At 35.0% G+C, this 23,208-nt stretch overlaps 4 protein-coding genes across 4 annotated transcripts; 3 read left to right on the forward strand and 1 right to left on the reverse strand.

Moving 5' to 3' along the window:
- The first annotated feature begins 2,491 nt into the window (after positions 1-2,491).
- On the forward strand, positions 2,492-3,961 carry LOC110710233 (F-box/FBD/LRR-repeat protein At4g26340-like). The gene has a single exon (XM_021888505.1). It carries the CDS (start codon positions 2,492-2,494, stop codon positions 3,959-3,961), a length of 1,470 nt encoding a protein of 489 aa, XP_021744197.1.
- A 5,966-nt stretch (positions 3,962-9,927) lies between these two features.
- Positions 9,928-11,025, forward strand: LOC110710234. The gene is made up of 2 exons (XM_021888506.1): positions 9,928-10,720; positions 10,823-11,025. The coding sequence occupies exons 1-2, from the start codon at positions 9,928-9,930 to the stop codon at positions 11,023-11,025; spliced, it is 996 nt and encodes a 331-aa protein (XP_021744198.1).
- Positions 11,026-12,066: 1,041 nt separating this feature from the next.
- LOC110710235 lies at positions 12,067-13,037 on the forward strand. Its single transcript, XM_021888508.1, has 2 exons — positions 12,067-12,904; positions 13,024-13,037. Exons 1-2 carry the CDS (start codon positions 12,067-12,069, stop codon positions 13,035-13,037), a joined length of 852 nt encoding a protein of 283 aa, XP_021744200.1.
- A 2,588-nt stretch (positions 13,038-15,625) lies between these two features.
- On the reverse strand, positions 15,626-16,060 carry LOC110710236. Its single transcript, XM_021888509.1, has one exon. The coding sequence runs from the start codon at positions 16,058-16,060 to the stop codon at positions 15,626-15,628; it is 435 nt and encodes a 144-aa protein (XP_021744201.1).
- Between the last annotated feature and the right edge of the window lie 7,148 nt (positions 16,061-23,208).

Genomic DNA, 23,208 nt, shown 5'->3' on the forward strand with positions numbered 1-23,208 from the left:
CTCTTAATTTGATGCTAATTTTTTGTGCCTCTTTTGCTTCCTGGAATATCATATTGATTGAAATATAGTGAGCCACTTTTAGGATTTCATGCATAATTATATTTCTATGATTTAGTTATGAGCAACTGTATTAAAAAGGATAAACACATCATTAGTTATTTGACCAATGGTATCTTAATTTAATATCAACTCGAGAGTGCTCTAGGCGATGCACTAGATATATTTTTTCATAAGTGCGTCTTGTGTGCGGCTGACCACACCATGTGGCCACTTGTAAAAGAACAAGGTAACCCCTATAACACTGACCCGGTAACCCTTGTACTATTGACCAAGTAACCCTATAACACTGACGAAGTAACCCCTGTAAAACTGAACGAGTAACCCATATAACACAAACAAAGCAACCCTCATGATGGATGGCCACACCGTGTGGCCAGCCACTTATAAAACTTTGGGATTTTTCATAATCTAGTTTAATATTGAAAATTAGACATCATAAAGTGATAAGTAAGATATTAGTAATTAACACAAAACTCTTATATCTTTTGGAATAATAGATACTCGTAGTTTATACTAATATAATTTCTGCATTTATTAGAGATACAATGTTATTTGATGCTATGTATTTCATATCATATCATATATCACTAAATAAATAAAGCCGGTCTCGCAACCAGGCCACGAGACAGCGACACTTGACATTTCAGTTATTCGCCAAGTGTCGCGCCACGTAGGCGATAAATAGGTATTGTTGTGACACGTATGATGCTAAGTAAGCGATGTTTTGATAGATTTTTTAAGATAAAATTGTTGTATAAAGTTTTATTATCGATAGAATTCTAATATTTCATATATACAAAATTAATCATAACTTTTTATAAATATCCTATAACTCAATTATATTTTCATCATCAAATTCATTTTAAAAAGTTATTCAAAATAAGATTCATTTATAATATATTTAAAATAATAGAGAATTAGTAAAAATAAGTTTTAATTGGTAAAAATACTTTCAGTTTAATAAAAATAATTTAAGTATGATATCACATGTCTAAATATGATTATATACTGTATTTAACATTCAAGTCAAAAGGTTTATCCTTAAATTCAATAAACAGCCTAGGCATCGCCCGAGGCTCAAAACTAGTCACTAATAGATAAAACTGGTCTCGCAGTGAGGTGACACTTGGCATTCCAAGTTTTCACCAAGTGTCGCGCCACATAGGAGATAAACAGGTATTATTGTGACCTATATGATGCTTAGTAAGCGTTTTTTGGATAGATTTTTAAAGATAAAATTGTTACATAGAGTTTTATTTTCAATCAGTTTTATAGGGGTTACTTTGTGATGGTGTGGTTAGCCGCATACAAAATGCATTGTTATTTAATTTATTTATTTTTTAAAAATTGAGAATCAGTAAAATAAGTTTTAATAAGTAAAAATACTTTCAGTTCAGTGAAAATAATTGAAACAAAACTATACAAAGTACACTTCATATGATATCGTATGTCCACATATCTTACACTATCAGAATGAATTATTTGACCATATTTAACATTCAAGTAAAAATTATTAAAAAAATTTATCAACCATCTGGGCATCGCTCTTATAAAGGCGTCAACTACTTGTCTATTTTTGTAACATACTTTATTACTTTTTCAAATAAACATGAGTTAGTTATTGTCATTGTTGTGATTCATGTATCATGTTCGTATCTTACCCTTAAGAGTTAAGGCTTGAAAATAGATATGACAGCTTTTTGCAGCATGTCACTTGAATAAACCTCAGTAACCTCACTCTAGTTGGGATCTCATGTACTAATGTACGTAGCATATTTAAGGCCCAACGTTTTTGTTACGGGCTATGTAATCAACTTTGAAAGTTAGCCCATATGAAAATTAAAGCTGTAAGACCTATACTTACTAGATTTTGAGTAGTCTTACACGAGATACAACAATACTTAAGTTTAGAAATACAAATACTAAGAGCTTATATATCAATTAGGCTCTTATCAGCCAAAACGGAGGCAACTACATCATTTGGATTACGGGAAGCCAGAATAATAGAATATTATTCACAATCAACTGTCCCTCTGAGATAAGTCAGATCAAAGTTTAATACTTAAACTATAAATTAAAAACCTAATCATAAATAATCATGCTAAAGATCAAACATTTAATATTAGAGAAAGAAAATTTTAATTATAACGGTAGATAATTTGTTATTTTATAATATATTTGGAAAAAGGGAATAAAATAGAAAAAAGCTAAACTAAAAGATATTTTTTCTTAATGGTGAATTATACTATCTTTATTGCTTGACGATTTAATCATTAACAGCTATACTTCTATTGAAAAGAAAATCTATACTGGTTTTTTTTTTTTTTTTTTGGAGAAAGAGCGCGACTCTAATCTTGACCTATAAAATAGAGTAGGGAGAAAAATAGGAGGTTTTTAATAAGGCAACCAAATTCTGTACTGCTACATGAGAATGGATGGTATGAAGAATATGAATTTGAGGAAGAAAGACCGGTTAAGTTCTCTTCCAGATGATATCCTCTCCGTAATACTCTCTCATCTTCAAATAAATTCCGTCGTCGCCACCTCCATCTTATCCCGTCGATGGCGCTACCTTTGGACTACTGTCACCAATTTCAAATTCGAGCATGATAATCAATACCTTTCCAAACGAAGATCAATCAAATTCTCCACCGTTGTCGTCAACATCGTCCGACAACTGACCTCTCAGAAACTCGGTGTTTTCAAACTTCAGTTGAGTTCGCTGTCCAACTTATGTGACGCTAGTGTTGCAGATTTATGCTTCCGTGAAATTTGTGGCCGCAACGTGGAGCAGATCATTATTGAAGAGGTACCTGGTTATAATAATAATTTGTTTCCAATTCCCGCGTTTCTGTTTTCTTCCCAGAATTTGGTAGTTTTGATATTAAGAGGTATGATCAAGTTTAATTTACCAGAAAAAACAGATATTCAACTTCCGAATTTGAGGAAGATTAGTCTAACCTATCTTGTTAGCGTCCCTCATCAGTTTTTGGGGAGTCTATTTAGGTCTTGTCAGCGTTTGATCGATGCAGATTTGATGTTCAATGACTATATAACCCAACCCGAACCCCAAATTGTTCTGAATATATCAGGGCCGGAGCTAAGGTCATTGCAAATAAGGTTCTTGGCACATTTGCACACCCAACGACCCAAAATCCTCATTGATGCACCCGAATTGGAGACCCTTTATATAAATAGCTTTACTTCGGATTATTATTCCATCCAGAATCCAGCGAAATTAGTCAATGTATCGATTCAAATGTACATGAATGAGGAGTATAACTATTTTCGAGAAGAAGATTGTCTAAAGGAGATGTTCAAGTTTGTCAAGCAAATGTCTAGTGTTAGGAAGCTTTTTCTACGGGTACAGGCTAATGAAGTGACCAATGTTTATCGTTATTTTAACTCTGTGAATCTCAAGGATATGACAACCTTTCCTAATCTAGAACGGCTTGAAACGAATTTGGATTATGATGATTGGAAGGATTTGATACTTTCGATGAAATGCTTTCCTAACTTAAGGCACCTTAGAGTGGACATAAATATGGATACTTATACTGATGCAATGGATTGCGATTGGTGTGTACCGGAGTGTTTAAGTAAGTTGAAGACAATAGAGATATATGGAGTACATGATATTCGTTATGATCTCACGTTGCTAGAGTACATTCTAAGCAATGCACTTGTTTTGGAAAAGCTTCATGTACAACGTACAGGTTTAAAGTCTTTAAACCTGACTGATAACAAAGCGAAGCTACGTTATTTTTGTAAGTCTTTGTTCCAGCTACCCAGGGCATCTTCAACTTGTGAGATTGTGTTTCGTTTACGTGGGTTTGTTAGAGTATCAAGTAATGACTGGAAAAATAGAAAGGTTACACCAGAAAATTTCCGCGTTATTTAATTGACATTTCATATGCAATTTCTTGGTTTCCTAAAGACAACATTGTTCAATTAAGCCTATGGTTGACAAGTAATTGATTTCTATTTTCTCTTTCGTAAGCACATTGTTTGTGATACGCTTAAAATCACTTCTCGAAAGTGCTTGATGTGTAACAGCGATCTAGACCTTGCTATCCTATTTATTCCTCTTTCTATTTATCTTTATGTAATTTATAATAACTTTTACTAGTGCAATATAATTGTATTAGTAAAAAAATTTCTATAGTATGTGCCTCTATATGACATTTTTATGGTGTATAGATGACTCGAAATGTCAATATTTCATGCTCTATACTTGTGAATGCGAAATAATATGAACTACTATGAATATGTTCTGCTGTCATGAAGCTTAGAAGGGCACATATATTAATAACAAGTGATTGCCAAATTGTCTATTGAATTTAAAAAAAGATGTCAAAAGTTACAGATCCTTTAATCTGATTCAATGGATTTTGATCATTCATTGGGCATAGGCTGCCTTATTGATATATTTTTGTGCACCTTTTGCCTCCTAGCAAGTTAAATTGTGTTAAGTGCATATTGATTTTTAGCAAAGGGTGAATACACAAGTAGTCGTTTGAAAGCAAAAAAGATATAGAAGTGATAACTCCCCTTCTTGAAGGGATCGGATTTTCTAGTTTTATCTTGAAAACAGTAGTTAAAGATGATTAGTATGCCGTAAGGCTTAAACGATATTGAGGTAAATAACAATATTCCAAAACTGAACCTCTTTATCTTGTTTTCTTTTTTCTGTTCTCTCATCCTTTTCTTAGGAAGAAAGTAAATGCAGACAGGGCAGAGAGTTAGCTTTTAGCTATATGCTAATACAGAATGTTGTGCGTTCAAGGCAGTTGCTTTGTTGCAAAGAGAGTGTTTAGTTGGGTGGAAAACAAATTTTAGGAGAGTGTTTAGTTGGGTGGAAAACAAATTTAGACTTTAAATTTCACTGTTTGTTGCTTAACAATTTAATATGGTGTTCAAAGTATTTTGTTACAAAGTTTTTGCTTCAAAATTTTGACAATGTAAAAGACTATATCATGAGATCATATATAAAGGATCACTAGATGAAAAAGGTAATTTGGCACCGGTTCAAAACCGGTGCCAACTAAAGCATTTGGCACCGGTTAACCGGTGCTAACTACATGCTTTGGCACCGGTCAAATGTAAATGCGCGCTGTTTTTTTTTTTTTAATTTTAACTACAATTGGCACCGGTTAACCGGTTCCAATTATGCCTTCAAACAGTAAAAAAAAAAAAAAAAAAAAAAAAAAAAAAAAAAAAAAAAAAAAATCAACATACAATTTATTCATCAATTCAATTTATTCATCAATCAAATTTCAGCATACAATCCAAAACAAGAAATTGAACAAGGCTATATTCATCAAATAAATTGTTTTTTACAATTTATAAAAAAAAAACAGAGAAATTGCTGAAAAATAAATTACAATCCAAAACCCAGAAACTTCGAACTTCATACTCAGCTAATTCACGACCTTCAAACCGAAAATTAAAAAATCGGAAACTTCAAACCTGCATCAATTAAAACAATAAAATCAGATAAATTCAACAAAAATCGAACAAATAAACCCACAAAATCGAACAAATAAACCCCAAAAAAATCGAAAATCAATAGAACAAATAAACCCAAAAAATCGAACAAAAATCGATCAAAAAAACCCCTTAAAAACGAACGATTAACCCAGATAAATTCAACAAAAAAAAAACCAAAAATAAATAGATCAAATAAACCCCAAAAAAATCGAAAATAAATCGAACAAATAACCTCAAAAAATCGAACAAGGCACTAAGATTCAACCCAGATAAATTCAACCAAAAAAACAAAATATAAATAGAACAAATAAACCCAAAAAAATGAAAGCCAATCGAACAATTAAACCCAAAAATTCGAACACAAATCGATCAATTAAACCCCATTAAAAACGAACGATTTCGCACAAATACACCCACAAAGATTTAACCCACAAAACCCAGAAACCTAGAAAAAAAAAAAAACAAAACCCAGAAACCCTAAGAACACAGAAAAAACCGAGCAAAATCATGTAAAAACCCAGAACCCAGGAACCCGAAACCCAGAAATTACCCAGATTCAAGAACCCAGAAATCGGAAAACCCATAAATTACCCAGATTTAAGGCGGCGGCGATGTTTGTTGTGGTTGACGGCGACGGCTTGGTTGTTGTGCTTGGTTGGAGAAAGAAGAACAGAGATGAGAGGGGTCAAAGAAGCAGAACGAGATGAGAGAAGAACTACAAATTAAAGAAGAAGAATAGAGATGAGAGAGAAGAAGAGATCGAGATGAGAGATGAGAGATTAGGAAGGAGAGCTTGCAATTATTTCAGAGGTAGAGATCAGAGAATGAAAAACGAAGAAGTTGTTAGTATAGAATGAAAGACTGAATTGAAAAACGAAGAATGAAGAATTATATATTAAGGAATTGAAACCCAGTTTTATCTCATAAATGGCACCGGTTTGACCGGTGAACCGGTGCCAACTCTCTTCCATACCATTTTTTAATTTTTTTTTTTTTTTTTTTTAAGTTGGCACCGGTTTGAACCGGTGCCAATTACAGGATTTGGCACCGGTTTTAGTTCGAACCGGTGCCAACTCTCAATTTTTCACTCCCGCCCATTTCTTTTGGCACCGGTTTTCAAGAACCGGTGCTGAAGGAGGGGTGCCTATTTCATTTTTTCTACTAGTGGATGATCTAACTCTCATCCTGCGCTCTGACAGGATGATGGCATTCTTTCAGTCTTTCCTATGTCGTACCCCCTTTCTTCCCTAACCCTGCTACAATTATCAGATCAAGCGGAATCCTTAATCCCTTGCATCAACTTTTATGTGTGGCTGGTCGATCACACCGTGTGGCCAGCTAACATACGAGTAACCCCTGACCGACCGAGTAACCCCTGACCAAGCAACCTCTGAAGGACCGAGTAACCCATGATCGAGTGAGTAACCCCTGATGCAAGTAACTCCGACCATTCTTTCAAAACAAAAATTAAAGTATGTGGCTTGAAAGTTTGTGTATCCCTTGAGTGAATTGAACGCGAAAAAGCTTCATCAAAATTGTTTTTATTTAATTTTCAATACGACATAATGTTTTCTTAAAATGTATTTTGCCTCATTGATGAAAGAGCGAAGTATGCACAATACACAAGAACATTAGTGTTTACCTTCAAGTTTACATAAACTAGGCCTTAACAAATACTAGACCACAAGTAACTTGCATAGTTGCATTGAAATGCAATGTACACCAGTGATCAAGATAATATTCCATATAAAAGGCTATTCATTTTCAAAGATTATAGACCACATAATCTACTAAAATACATAAATAAATAAATTATCATAATCTAGTAAAATAAATAAATAAATATATTATACTTCATATGATGGAGTACTAATTTTCCTGAACAAGAATGTTGAAATATCATGTTATTATCATCTCTTATAGCATTGGTACATTTCAGGCCATTAGATTAAGATTAAATTAAAGAAAAATACACCATAACCAGATAGAAACCATTTACATGCATTGGAAAAATAAATCATTGTTAACATATATTAATGAACGCGAAAACAACAATAAGCAAGATCGAAATGAAGATCAAGCTAAGAACAATCAAATGCACGAAAACTATGTTACTCTGATCGGGAATCTATGTAAAATATGAGTACGTGTCTACCTAAGTGTTTGACTAGCTTATCTATAAATACTAGGTTAGTTACTCTGTCATGCACGGTAATTTTCAATAACCATTATTAAACTACGATTATAATTATTATTTTTTTTATAAACATTCTAAATATATAGTTGAAAAATTTTGATTATAATAAAGGATTACAAAAGATATGTTAGATATAAAATGATGTAGAATGATTAAAATTATGTTAATAATTTTTTTATAGCTATATAAATATTTGTGTTAAACATATGTCAAATCTTTTTTTATTTTAAGTAAGTATATTGTATAAGATTAGGGAATTATTTTTGTATAAGATTTAATTTCTTTAATTGGATTTCATTCAAAAAAAAAAAAAATACTAAGGACACACCAGAAGATGACACGTGTCATTACTGGTGTGTCTTTTAGTATATTGTTATTGATTTTCCATTACTTTGGCCTAAAATGAATTTCTTGTCTGTCATGTCCGTATCCAGCACAAGTGAGGTGAGGCGAATTGAAGAGTTCAAGCAAGTAACATATAGGTGAAAAATAAAAAGAATGAGAACTGTTATACTTCATGGGAAATCTCTTCCTTGCCAAAGAGAATTGGTCCTTTATTCATCTTGTTTCAAATTATGACTTTGCAATTTTTTTACAGAAAATAATCATTATTAAATATGAGTCGTAACAAGAAAACACGCGCACAAAAGCTTCAACGAACACAGTCAAGGTGAAAATTTGTTAAACTTGTTGAGAAACATGATTGAATTGAACTTCACATGTGGTAATTAAAGTCAATGAAGACTTTACTAAGTACAATAATTTGTATAAAGTACAATAATGTATATTATTATATTCAATTATTTTGGCTATATAAATGAAAGTTCACGTATTGTGAACTTAAGTTGAAAAACAAGAAAAGAGTTTTCCTACCATTCTACTACTTACTTCCTATCTTCATCCCTTCACTGATAAATATCTTACCATCAGTAAAATATTTTTAACACGTTATCAGCACCAGTTTTCAGTCAGGTATATCTATACCTACTTCTAAAAATTTATAACAAATAATACTATCTAATTCTAAATGTTTCGAGGAGTATGCTCTATAGTTGCCCATATTTGGGATCCTCTATACCAGAAACTCAAACATTTACTGTATTATATATACCTCAAAACAACGGTGAAAGTTCTCTTACTTGTGAATTCATTACTATCATCTTTTGTTTTATTCATGTTGATGTTTCTTTGTTTGATTCATGTTGGTATTACATACTCATTTTACGTAAATTTTTATCTTAGTTATTATAATTGCTAAGTAGTAGCTTTGCATGCATATTATTATTAACTAGATTAACAAAAAGATGCAGCCTTTTTATACTTATTATTTTTCTTACTTTTACATACTTTTTGTGTTTCTTTCCGTTTTCGAACCCATGATCTTTTATAGATATTAGGGCTCTCGGACCACTATGGCTTGCATTCCCAGTGTGATAACCTTTTACAGTTATAAATATATATATATATATACGGACCATAATTTTATGCCAGTACATTAGACTATTATATGATATATTTACAGTTGTACAGAACAGTAACGGATAAACCTACCTCTATAAAAGACGGATTTTTCCCCCAATTTCACCACAAATCCTTTATCTCTTCCCACTTTTTATCCAAAAATCACCTAAAAAAAAAAAATTCACCCCCTTCTTCTCCGATATGTTCCCTGACGACGGCAACCAAAACACCCAAAACACCCACAACTTCACTTTTGAGGAAGATTTAATGAAGATAAAACAATATTTCCTTCTAATTACGGCGCTTGTAATTTTATTAGTAGCAATATTAATTTTTGTCATTATGTATAAGTAAAACTCACTTATTTTGTCGTTTTAGTATATTAAAAGCTTGTTTTTGTTTTATTATGTATGTTTGTTGTTATTAATCATCATTGTATAATATTACCGTTATCATTATAATTATTGTTACTACTGTCATTGTTGTCGTTTTGCTGTTTTTTTTGCAACTAACATGATTAATTTTTGTCTAATCATATAATTACTCACAATAATAAACCAAGGGGGAGAAAAGACTATATTACTTATGGTTTATTATTATTAAATTTAATTATCACGTGTCTTATTAACTTAAATATAAATATGGAAGAACTAAACATGTGAGTTGTACATATAATTTGTTATTATAATCTAATTATCACGAAATTTGTTGTAGCTAAAATGGGAGACCTTATGAAAAGACAGTTCAACATCTTAGGTTTATCTGGAAAGAAATTTCTGGAATGGAAAGTGGACGCAATGATGAATTTGAAAGCTCAAGGCTTGGAGCACACTGTTAAAGAAAATAAAAACCCCCCTGGTCAAACAACTGATACTACCACTTCTGCAATGACGGTTGAAAAACCCATTACCGAACAAAAAAAGGCAAAAGCCTTAGTGTTACTAAGGCATCATTTACATGAAGGCCTTAAAACTGAGTACATGATGGTTGAAGATCCCAAAGAATTATGGGACTGCCTTAATGAAAGATTTGGACACCACAAAAGGGTGCTCCTTCCTAAGGCATTATTTGACTGGACAAATTTACGGTTCCAGGATTTCAAATCTGTAATAGATTACAATTCAACCATACATGAGATAGTATCTATATTGAGATACTGTGATCATCCAGTCACCGATGAACAAATGATTGAAAAAACACTCACTACCTTTCATACAAGCAACATACTGTTGCAAGAACAATATCGTGAAAGAGGTTTTAAGAAGTTTAATGAATTAATGAGTGTATTGCTTGTTGCGGAACAAAATAGCGATCTTTTGTTGAAAAATCATAATCTCAGACCAACTGGGTCTTTGGCCACTCATCATGAGGCAAATGCAACAAATTCCTATCCACCCGAGTCAAATGCTACAAGAAGAGGTGGACGTGGAAATTACAATGGCCGTGGAAGAGGCCGTGGAAATTATCGCGGACGCGGCCGTGGTCGTGGTAGAAATAATTTTCAAAGAAACAGTAATTTCAAAAATTTTGAAAAACAGAAGGGACAGTTATCTGGAAGCCACAAACAAACTCCTTCAAAAGGAAAAGACACATGTTACAGATGTGGCATGACAGGACATTGGGGACGTACTTGTCGAACGGCCAAACATTTGGTAGACCTTTACCAGGCTTCTGTAAAAGGTAAAGAGAAAAATGCAGAAGCAAATTATGTTAATGAGGAAAATGCTCCTTGTCCCGGCCTTGATGTGTCTGATTATTTCATGGATAATGCTGAAATTGGAAATGATTTCATTCTTGGAGAAAACAACAATACTTAGGTTTCTCATCTACTAATGTAACATATGCTATGTTTTAATGTATTTTCTTAGTTCCCTGTATTTTAATGTACTTTTAATCTCTATCATCAATAAAAGTTTGTATGATATTATTCTAAACTAATCTCAAATTTATTTTATGAAGATATGGATCTACCTGAAGTTAGTTCCGAATATCAATGCCTTTTGGACAGTGGAACAACGCACACTATCTTAAAAGATAGAAATTATTTTTCACAACTAAAGTTGTTTCAAGCAAATGTAAACACCATTTCCGGGTCAGCTAAATTAATTGAAGGATCTGGAAAGGCTTGTATAATGCTTCCAAATGGAACAAAATTAATAATCAATAATGCTTTATATTCGAGTAAATCTCGAAGAAATCTCATAAGCTTTAAAGATGTACGCCAAAATGGCTATCATCTAGAAACAATGACGACAGATCAAAAAGAGTATATATGCCTCACGGCAGAAAAACATGGCAAGAAATATATATATGAGAAATTGTCAGCATACTCTTCGGGGTTATATCGTATAAACATACGACCCGTGGAAATCAATATGGTATCTAACCAGAAGTTAGATGACAAACATTTGACTATTTTATGGCATGATCGTTTGGGACATCCAACAACTGGGATGATGCAAAGAATAATAGCACATTCAGTTGGACATTCAATAAGAAATGTCAAAATTCCCCGATCAGATGAATTAACATGCTCTGCATGCTCACTTGGCAAATTAATAATAAGGCCATCTATGAACAAAATTGCTACTGAATCTCCAAAATTCTTGGAAAGAATTCAGGGAGACATATGTGGGCCAATTAATCCAGCATGTGGACCATTTCGATATTTCATGGTTTTAATTGATGCCTCTACACGATGGTCACATGTTAGTCTACTTTCAAGTAGAAATGTTGCCTTTGCAAAATTACTTGCCCAAATCATCAAATTAAGAGCACAATTCCCAGATCATACAATAAAGAAAATAAGACTTGACAATGCTGGGGAATTTACATCCCAAACATTTAATGATTATTGTATGTCAATTGGAATTGATGTTGAACATCCAGTAGCTCATGTCCATACACAAAATGGTCTAGCTGAATCACTAATTAAGAGATTACAATTAATTGCAAGACCATTATTAATGAGGTCAAGATTGCCATCATCTGCTTGGGGACATGCTATAATACATGCAGCAGCGCTAATTAGATTGAGACCTACAGCTTATCATAAATTCTCACCACTACAACTTGTTTGTGGTCGAGAACCAAGTATCTCACATCTAAAAATCTTTGGTTGTGCTGTATATGTTCCCATTGCTCCACCCCAACGAACAAAAATGGGTCCACAAAGAAGGCTGGGAATTTATGTCGGGTTTGAATCCCCCTCTATAATTAAATATCTTGAACCATTGACTGGTGACTTATTTACGGCTAGATTTGCGGACTGTCACTTTAATGAAACAGTATTCCCAGTCTTAGGGGGAGAGAAAGTGGACCCACGTAAGAAAGAAATTGAACTCATTTGGAATGCAACACAACTGTTGATGTTAGACCCACGAACAAATATGTGTGAACAAGAAGTTAAGAAAATTGTTCATTTACAAAGTGTTGCAAATCAATTGCCTGATGCATTTGTAGACACAAAGAAGGTGACAAAATCACATATACCAGCAGAAAATGCCCCTGCACGTATTGAAATCCCAACTGGTAATAAGGCCATAGAAAATGAATCTCAGGCACGCAGAAAGCGTGGAAGACCACTTGGTTCAAAAGATTCTAAGCCAAGAAAATTGAAAAGATTGGATGGAATAGAAAATGAGACTAATGATGTTCCCCCGTCAGAAGGTCAAGAAAGACCAAATGTGGATGAAAGTAAAGAAAATGATGATAATCCAAAAGGGGACGAACAAGAAGACAACCCTACGGGGAATGAACAAGATGTTCAAAACATCGATAACAATGAAATTTCAATGAATTACGTCTCTACAAAGACTCAGTGGAATAGGAAAGATGTTAGCGTTAATGAAACATTTGCAAATTCCATCGCAATCGACATCGTGTCTGATGAAAATGATGTTGAACCAAGAACTGTAGAAGAATGTCGACGTAGGAGTGATTGGCCAAAGTGGAAGGAGGCAATGCTGGCTGAGTTAAAGTCACTTGAAAAACGAGAAGTTTTTGGGAAAATAACCCTTACACCAGCAGGTGTAAAACCCGTTGGATACAAATGGGTATTTGTGAGAAAACGTAATGAGAAAAATGAAATAGTTAGATACAAAGCAAGACTTGTAGCCCAAGGATTTTCTCAAATTCCAGGGATTGATTATGAAGAAACATATTCTCCAGTGGTTGATGCAACTACATTAAGATTTCTGGTAAGTTTGACAGTCACAAAAGGACTGCAAATGCGATTAATGGATGTAGTGACTGCGTATTTGTATGGGTCACTCGATACGGACATTTACATGAAAGTCCCCGAAGGACTAAAACTACCAGAAAACCACAAGCCTAGACAACTGCTTTCCATAAAGCTAAAAAGGTCACTTTATGGATTGAAACAATCTGGAAGGATGTGGTACAACCGTCTGAGTGAATACCTTATGAGAGAAGGATTCAAAAACAACCAAGTTAGTCCTTGTGTTTTCATAAAGCGATCACAATCAGGATTCGCTATCATTGCAGTTTATGTTGATGATTTAAATATCATCGGAACCCCAAATGAACTCGAGAAAACTGCAAAATACTTGATGAAAGAATTTGAGATGAAAGACCTTGGGAAAACTAAATTTTGCCTTGGACTACAAATTGAGCACTTGAGTCATGGCATTTTTGTCCATCAATCAAACTATACAGAAAGAGTTTTGAAACGTTTCTTCATGGACAAAGCAACCCCAACCAACTTCCCAATGGTTGTTCGTTCTTTGAATATGAAAAATGATCCATTTAGACCCCGAGAAGAAAATGAAGAGATTTTGGGTCCAGAAGTACCATACTTAAGTGCAATTGGAGCCTTAATGTACTTAGCTAACAATACTAGACCCGACATAGCTTTCTCTGTGAATTTGTTAGCCAGGCACAGCAATGCACCAACATATAGGCATTGGAAGGGAGTTCGACACTTACTCCGGTACCTACGAGGGACACAAGACCTTGGTTTATATTACCAACCAAAACAAGATGCTGCTCTCATTGGGTATGCAGACGCTGGATACTTATCAGATCCTCAAAATGCCAAGTCACAAAATGGATATGTGTTCACTTATGGCGGCACTGCAATATCATGGAAATCAACAAAGCAGACATTGACCGCGACATCATCAAATCATGCAGAGTTGATAGCCCTCTATGAAGCAGGACGGGAATGTGTGTGGCTGAGGTCGATGACCAGTAATATCCAAAAGGAGTGTGGAATGAACACAATAACAGAAGACCCAACCATCATCTTTGAAGACAATACAGCATGTATCGCTCAAGTAACTGAAGGATATATTAAGGGAGATAAAACGAAACATATTGCCCCAAAACTGTTCTTCACACATGATCTGCAAAAGGACAAGGAAATAAATATCCAGCAAATTTAGTCTTGTGAAAATCTTGCCGACCTTTTCACCAAATCACTTCCTTCGAAGAAATTTGAACAGTTAGTTCACAAAATCGGAATGCGACATCTTCGTGAACTATGCTGAGATCAGGGGGAGTATTATATGTACTGCACTCTTTTTCCCTTCGATCAGGTTTTTATCCCACCGGGTTTTTCCTGACAAGGTTTTTAACGAGGCAGTATACCAAAGCATATAATACTATATCGTTGTACTCTTTTTCCCTAGCTATGGTATTTACCCCATAAGGGTTTTACCTAGCAAGGTTTTTAATGAGGCAACTTGTACCCCATTCCATGTGAACGTTCAAAGGGGGAGTGTTGAGAAACATGATTGAATTGAACTTCACATGTGGTAATTAAAGTCAATGAAGACTTTACTAAGTACAATAATTTGTATAAAGTACAATAATGTATATTATTATATTCAATTATTTTGGCTATATAAATGAAAGTTCACGTATTGTGAACTTAAGTTGAAAAACAAGAAAAGAGTTTTCCTACCATTCTACTACTTACTTCCTATCTTCATCCCTTCACTGATAAATATCTTACCATCAGTAAAATATTTTTAACAAAACTATATATATTGAATCGGTGACTGAGTTGGTTCACAATTGTGTAGTTTATTGTACATGAGTACATGACCGTATTGTCCTTCCTTGTACGGAGTACTTAATAGTTTATTTGTTCTTTCTTCGTTATAAGTGAAGAGAAACTTTAACTCTGTTGCGACGTTTGAAGTTAGTCAAAATCCGACCGAACCTTGAAGCAAAAAAAAAAAAAAAAAAAAAAAAAAAAAATAAAACTAACAGAACCAGGTAAATATTTGTGTTTTCTTTGTTTATCTTTTAATTGCTTTCTCTTTCTTGACAGTCATGAATATCTATTAGATAAAATTAAAAAATGATTAATCAGTGATCTAATGTTGAATTGGTAATTAATTTTTCAACTTATTTTTTTTTTTTTTCCGGGAACCGATCAAGCAAGCTTTATTAATCAATCAAAGGGCTTAAATCAGCCATTACAACCTCAGCAATACTCGAAGGAACCTCTTTCACCCACACTCTAAATGAGTCGAAGGAAGAACAAAGTTTAGCTAGAGCATGAGCAACTCGGTTGCAGTTCCTTTTAACAAAAGAAAAATAGCAAGAAAGACAACTACTAGAAAGCTGAAGTATATCATTTATGATTGACCCAAATGCAGTAGCAGGTGAGCAGCGCTTGATCAAATGGTTATGAAGCTTGAGGCTATCCGTTTCCATACAAACATTCCTGAAACCCGAGTCGATAGCAATGCTTAAGGCGTGTCTCATAGTAAGTGCCTCTGCAATGTCAACATCAAAGTTACCATGAAAGGGCAAGAAAGTTGAGGCAACTACATCACCCTCAGCATCTCTAATAACACCCCCTAACCCCACATCATTCATTCTGAAAATTGTTGCATCCGAGTTGACTTTAATTACCCCTTGTGGAGGTAATTGTCATCGATCAACCAGCTGCGGGCTTGCCTTACTCACGCCAGGAACATGCTGAGCCAGAGCATACTCCCCTGCCATGCCCACGGATTTGTATATAACCCCAGTCACCTCCTTTTTCCACCCCTCAAACACCCACACGTTTCTTAGGAGCCAAATTCCCCACAATAAGCACAAGAACAAACTCCACCACTCTCCATCCTTATGCCTCCTGCGAACAGAGACACACCATTCCCAAAAAGAATCCTTTTCATACCACTCAACCTCGAGACGTAGAGGGGAGAGATACTAGATGAAGGTTCAATGGGCACTCAAGAGGGGGGGGGGGTGAATTGAGTGTTAAGTAATCGTTGGCTAATTTTGCTTCTTTTCGGATTATGTGTGAGGAACCAGTTGTGCTGGTTCCCGTACGCAGCGGATTATAAATAAGCAATAAAGAAGACAACAAATTTAACGAAATAAAACAAAGCAATAAAGAACACAACAAATTTAACGAGGTTCAGCCAACTCAGGCCTACGTCCTCCTATCCTAAGTTCTTTATTAATCTACTCCGAAAAACAAAGACAAAGAACACTCTGCTGTTCCCTACTCCGGGAACCAGCAAACCCCACACTCTACTCCGAGTATGCTCTCAACTTACCCTCGTAAGTTCTAAACGTGTTTGAACTCACAAACACTCACCCAGCCTTTAGCCTCTTTGCCAAAGACTCAATTACAAGATCAAAACTCTCTAATGATCTAACTCTCAAAAGTTAATGTAGAGAAAATATTAAACACTAGATGCTCTTGTATATGACTTGATGAATGGGATTAGTGCTTAAGTATATGCTCTCAAATAATTGCTCTTTTAATTTCTAGAGAGGCACACGAAATATGTGAAATAAGATGAGTTTATATAAGCTTAGATTCCTAAAACCTAGTTTCCTTAAATCACACAATCTTAGAGAATAAGATATAATGTAATTTTAGGAAAGTTTTTATCTTATTTGATTTAATCACAAAGATAGAATCAATTAAGATAAATACTCCTAGTTTTTAGGTAACCAAGAATATTTCATCTTATTTCCAGCTGCACAAAATATTTTCAAGATAATCTTTTCGAAAAAATCTTTTTGTAAAATCTTTTTCCAAAACGGCAGCTCGAATACAGTGAACCTGGTTCCCCAACCTGGTTCCCTGAATTGAAACATGTTATGAAACCTGTTCCAACTTTGTACCAGATTTCATATCATACTTTAATATACTTTTAAGCACTTATATAACCCAAACATGCAAGCATACTACGGAGCATATTACATGAAAACCTAGATAACATATTAAAGCATAAATCGTCTTTTCTTCATGTAATCTTCAAGACTTGAATCTTCCTTGAATACTTCTATTATGAGCAAACAATCTTTCTTCGAAATATCTTCGAAAGGCTTCTATGCTCCAAGTCTTGGAATCAACTCAACTACTGCACATGTAACATGGTTAATGCACAATAAAGAGTATGTGACTGCTTTACCACGTAGCAACCATGGAAACAGTACATACTGGTTCCCTACCAGTACATAACACTTTTATCATATAACTGTTCCCTGTATAAAGACAAGTTAGTTCAATAAGAAAACTCATGTAAGTAATAACTTGTCTGGGAAAACAGTGTTCTATGTTAGCTGGTTCCCCTAACTGTATCGAACACTTTCAAGGACCTGTTTCCCTTAGCTGTTTGTCATCATTCAAAACTATCAATCAAAACCTAAGGGACTCAACAAATTCCCCCTTTTTGATGATGACAAACTTTTGAAGTTCCTGAACCTGTGAACATGCTCAAAAAGAAAAACCGTCAAAAACTTCAAGGACTCAAAACTCTTTGGAACAAGTCAGTTAGGCCAACTGGTTCCCTAAACAGAAAATAGAAAATACGAAATAAAAAGACTCAAACTGACTCAATCTAAACTAGCTAAACCTTAGGCTTCAACTTCAGACTACTTCCCCCTTTTGGCATCATTAAAAAGTATCCACAAGTAAAAGCAATGTGCACAAGTTAATGTGCTTATCCATACAATGGCATCAACCACCATTCAAGCATTATGCTGCAAAAAGAGATTAGTCAAACAGTTCATACCATAGCAGAGTTAGTAGTTCATACAAGCCAACAAAGTTCAACCAAAGAAGCCAAAATCCATCCAAAAAGAAAGTTCATGGAATGGAGAGAAGTAGACAGACCAACAAAATCAGTTATTTTAGAATAAATATGAGGGTGAGGAAACAAGAACAGAAACAGCATCACTCCTCATCATCATTCTCGTTCCCTTCCTCCTCCTCAAACTTTGCAACATCTTCTGTATTATCATCTGATTCCTCTTCATCTTTGTCACCATGCTCTGCCAAAATCATTATATTACTAAGCATATTCTTGTGATTCCCCAATCTGTTTCAAAACCACTTCCTGACCTGCTGGTTCCTCTTTTTTTTTTTTTTTTTTTTTTTTTTTTTTTTTTTTTTTTTTTTTTTTTTTTTTTTTTTTTTTTTTTTTTTTTATAAATCATGAGAGATATGTACTGATTCAGAATGTTCTCCTTGTTGCATAACGAGTGCAAAACTAGCATCACATCAATCAAGCAAGGAGGTTCTTGCTGGTACCCTTTTTCTCTTGGTTCCTGGAACAGCGTCAATGGACTGTTCCTCCTGCACCTTCTCAGTGAACTTCTTTAATTGAGTTACTCTACTTCGTACCATGGTCTTAGCAGTGGGTGTCTCCTCATAATAACCAACAACCTCTATTTCATCCTTTTCACTTTGACTTTTCTGAATTTCCTCCAACTTCGGGCTTAAGGACATTTATGCTTCCTTCTGATGTTCCCCCTGAGACTGAGCTGGTTCCTTGAGTGAACAGTAACCAAATGAACAATGATGAATTTAAAGCATACGAGAGAGAGAAAGAGAATTTCGAGTGATGATGATTGATGATCTGCACAAAGGGTTAGTGTATATTTTAACAATGAAGCACAAAGAGAGAAGAAGGAAAGAAAAGAGTTAGTTGAGCCAATAAAAAGCAACTGTAAAGGATATTTTTAAAATTGAAATCAAAAATTTGGTAATTATCTTTTACCATAATTATCTCAACCAACTATAAATAAGGCATATGATATGTTTGCCTTTTATATGGGATTAAATAACTGAAATAAGATAAATTCCTTCCAAAAGGAAATATCTTATAGTAATCTTCCGAAAATAAAAGATATTATCGGATGACATATCAGAGCTGGTCTGCTGTTTCCCTTTGCTGGTACCTGTATAGAACCATGTCACGCTGTTTCTGGCAATTCAGCCTGATTTCACCTGTTTCTTACAACAATGATTCTCAATCCTTTTGAGATTTTGAACCATCTACACAACACTTGAAAGATATCAACATAAGTATGTACACACACTATACAAGAGAATACCATTCTAACCAATCATTGAAGGAAGTAATTGAAGCCAATACCTAAAGTCTAACTAGACCTAAAAGGACTCTTAACCTACAAAAAGACTCTCTACACAAAGGCTTTGTGAAGATATCAGCAATTTGATCTTCACTTTTACAAAACAACATCTCCACCAATCCTTTTTCCACATTGTCTCTTAAAAAATGGTGTCTTATTTCAATGTGTTTTGTCTTGGAGTGTTGCACAGGATTCTTTGAAATATTGATTGCACTAGTGTTATCACAGAAAATAGGAACACTTTTATAAATAACACCAAAATCTTTCAGCTGGTTCCTTATCCACAGTAGCTGGGAACAGCATGAAGCTGCAGCTATATATTCAGACTCTGCCGTGGATAGGGCCACTGAATTTTGCTTTTTAGAACCCCATGAAATTAGACAAGAGCCAAGAAAGTGTGCCATACCTGATGTGCTCTTTCTATCAACTAAGAAACCAGCATAATCTGCATCTGTGTATCCAATAAGATCAATGGTACTGCCTTTGGGGTACCACAATCCCAGATTTGCTGTTCCTACAAGATACCTAAGTATCCTTCTAACAGCCTTCAAGTGAGATTCCTTTGGATTGCTTTGAAACCTAGCACACAAACCAACAGAAAACACAATGTCAGGTCTACTAGCTGTTAGGTAAAGTAGAGAACCTATCATTCCTCTATAAAGAGAAGCTTCAACATCTTTTCCCTTAAGATCAGCATCTAATTTTGTAGATGGGGGAACAGGTGTATCATAAGCTTTGCTGTTCTCCATGCCGAATTTTTTCAGCAACTCTTTTAAGTACTTTTGTTGATGGATCATTATTCCATCATCCATTTGCTTAATCTGCAGCCCTAGGAAGAATCCTAGTTCTCCCATCATGCTCATTTCAAATTCACTCTGCATAAGATTAGCAAATTCATCACATAAAACCTGATTAGTAGCACCAAATAAAATATCATCAACATAAATTTGTACTACAATCAAGTGTTTCCCCCTGGTTCTTATGAACAAGGTCTTGTCTACTGTTCCCCTCTTGTAATCATTTGCCATCAAGAAATTGGACAATCTTTCATACCAAGCCCTCGGAGCTTGTTTCAACCCATATAATGCTTTGTCCAACTTGTACACATGTTGGGGGAACAGTGCATCTTCAAAACCAGGTGGCTGCTCCACATATACTTCTTCCTTTAAATATCCATTGAGGAAGGCAGTCTTAACATCCATCTGAAACAGCTTAAAATTCATGTGAGCAGCATAAGCAATTAAAATCCTAATAGCCTCTAGCCTAGCTACTGGTGCAAACGTCTCATCATAATCAATTCCTTCTTGTTGATTGTACCCTTGCACCACTAGCCTTGCTTTGTTTCTGACTATAGTACCAAGGTCATCTAACTTGTTTCTAAAGACCCATCTAGTGCCAATGACTGATCTTTCCTTGGGACGGGGAACCAGGTGCCAAACCTGGTTCCTCTGAAACTGATTTAACTCATCTTGCATAGCTAGTACCCAATCAGGATCAGTCAATGCCATTTTATAGTCAGTAGGCTCTACATTAGACAGGAAAGAATAGAAAGCACAAAAGTTTTGAAAAACATTTGTTCTCGTTTGAATCCCCTTATTTATATCACTAATTATTTGATCAGTGGGATGAGAAGATTGATATCTATAACTTTTAAAATTAAGACTGTTTTGTGCTTTCTCATTAAGTTGGGAACCAGCATGTTCATGGATCTCTCCTTCTTCTGAGGAGCCAGGAGGATTCACATTCATGCTGTTTCCTCTATCATTACTTACCTCAGGTTCAGGAGTGGTACCTTCTTCTGTTTCCCCTGAACTCATTACCTGTCTATTATTTGAGGAACCATCAGGACTTGGTTCCCCTTCAGAGTCCTCATTATCTTCATTTTCTTCTCTAGGCACTTCATCATTATCATCTGGTGGAGTATTTGGTAGGCCTAGATCTGCTTGCACTTCATCCGTGGGACCAGTATACTGGTTCCCCGTGAAATCCATCAATCCAATCACTTCATCAGGTTGTACCTGCGCAATCTCAGAAGACATGTTAAATTCATCAAAAATGACATGGACACTCTCCTCAACACGAAGAGTCCTTTTATTAAAGACTCTATATGCTTTGCTGTGAGAAGAGTATCCAAGGAAGATTCCCTCATCACTTCTAGGATCAAATTTATCAAGCTGGTCCTTCCCATTATTATGCACATAACATTTACATCCAAAAATGCGAAAATATGTAATGTTGGGCTTTCGACCTTTAAGCAGTTCATAGGGAGTCTTATTTAACTTTGGTCTAATGAGACCTCTATTCAATATATAGCAAGCAGTGTCAACAGCTTCTCCCCAAAAACTCTTTGGGAGACCACTCTCAATGAGCATCGTCCTCGCCATCTCCTCAAGAGTTCTATTCTTCCTTTCTACAACACCATTTTGTTGAGGTGTTCTAGGGGCTGAGAAGTTGTGATTAACTCCATGTTCCCTACAATAATCAATAAAGTTAGCATTTTCAAATTCAGTACCATGGTCTGATCTTACCGAGACCAGCTTGTGGGTGAGCTGGTTCTCCACTTGTTTCACCAATGTTACCCATTCTTCAAACGTTTCATCCTTTGTGTGTAACATCATTACCCAAGTGTACCTGGAATAATCATCAACCATAACACAGACATATCTATGACCTCTTCGACTTTGTACTCTCATGGGACCACACAAATCAATGTGTACAAGTTCGAAGGGTCTGCTGGTACTCAAAACAGTTTTAGACTTAAAAGAAATTTTGACCTGTTTCCCCCTTACACATTCAGAACAAACTTTATCAGCTTCATACTTAATGTTAGGAAGGCCTACAACTAAGTCACGTGTTTTAAGTTTGTTTAGAAGTGTTAGGCTAGCATGTCCAAACCTCTTATGCCAAATCCATTGATTATTGTCAGAAACAGCTCTCAAACAGATGGACTTGTCTTGAGGGATTTTATCTAAGAAGGTGATGTAAACATCATGCTTCCTGGTTCCCTCACATACAAGTTCTCCTGTTTGTGAGTTAACTATGTGACATAGGTTGGCTTGAAACTCAACTATATTACCTTTGTCACATAATTGAGAAATACTCAAGAGATTATGTTGCAAGCCTTCAACATAATAAACATCATCTATTGCGTTAGAAAGTGTCTTACCAACCTTACCTAAACCAGTGATGGTTCCCTTGTTGTTATCCCCAAAGGTGACACTTCCTCCATCAAAGGCCACTAGTGAAAGGAATTGATCTTTATCCCCGGACATGTGTCTTGAGCAACCACTGTCCAAATACCAATAGGTGTCTCCCTTCACTCTAGCCTGCAAGAGCAAATCAAACATTAGTTTTAGGAACCCAAACATACTTGGGTCCCTTTTCAACAACATTAACATCTTGTTGATCCTTTCTTCTCCACACATATTTTACACCCTTGCTGTTCTTATTAGCACTAATTTTCTTAGCTGGACATTCATGTATCTTATGTCCATTTTTACCACAATGAAAACACACATGCATTTCTTTAGTCATGACATACTTGCCTCGTTGATATTCTTTGATCCAGGTGGTTTCTCTGGGAGACCAGTTAGTCCTGGTTCTCTGTCTAGTATAACCAAGACCAT

The sequence above is a fragment of the Chenopodium quinoa genome, unplaced genomic scaffold, assembly GCF_001683475.1.
Source record: "Chenopodium quinoa cultivar QQ74 unplaced genomic scaffold, ASM168347v1, whole genome shotgun sequence".
NCBI lineage: Eukaryota > Viridiplantae > Streptophyta > Magnoliopsida > Caryophyllales > Amaranthaceae > Chenopodium > Chenopodium quinoa.

Bases quoted from the DNA above. Each gene is read 5' to 3' on its own strand.
- LOC110710235 (XM_021888508.1), top strand. From the start codon at position 12,067: ATGTCAATTGGAATTGATGTTGAACATCCAGTAGCTCATGTCCATACA.
- LOC110710233 (XM_021888505.1), top strand. From the start codon at position 2,492: ATGGATGGTATGAAGAATATGAATTTGAGGAAGAAAGACCGGTTAAGT.
- LOC110710236 (XM_021888509.1), bottom strand. From the start codon at position 16,060: ATGAATGATGTGGGGTTAGGGGGTGTTATTAGAGATGCTGAGGGTGAT.
- LOC110710234 (XM_021888506.1), top strand. From the start codon at position 9,928: ATGGGAGACCTTATGAAAAGACAGTTCAACATCTTAGGTTTATCTGGA. The intron at 10,721-10,822 runs GTAATTTCAAAA...GTGGCATGACAG, and splicing joins AAATAATTTTCAAAGAAACA to GACATTGGGGACGTACTTGT.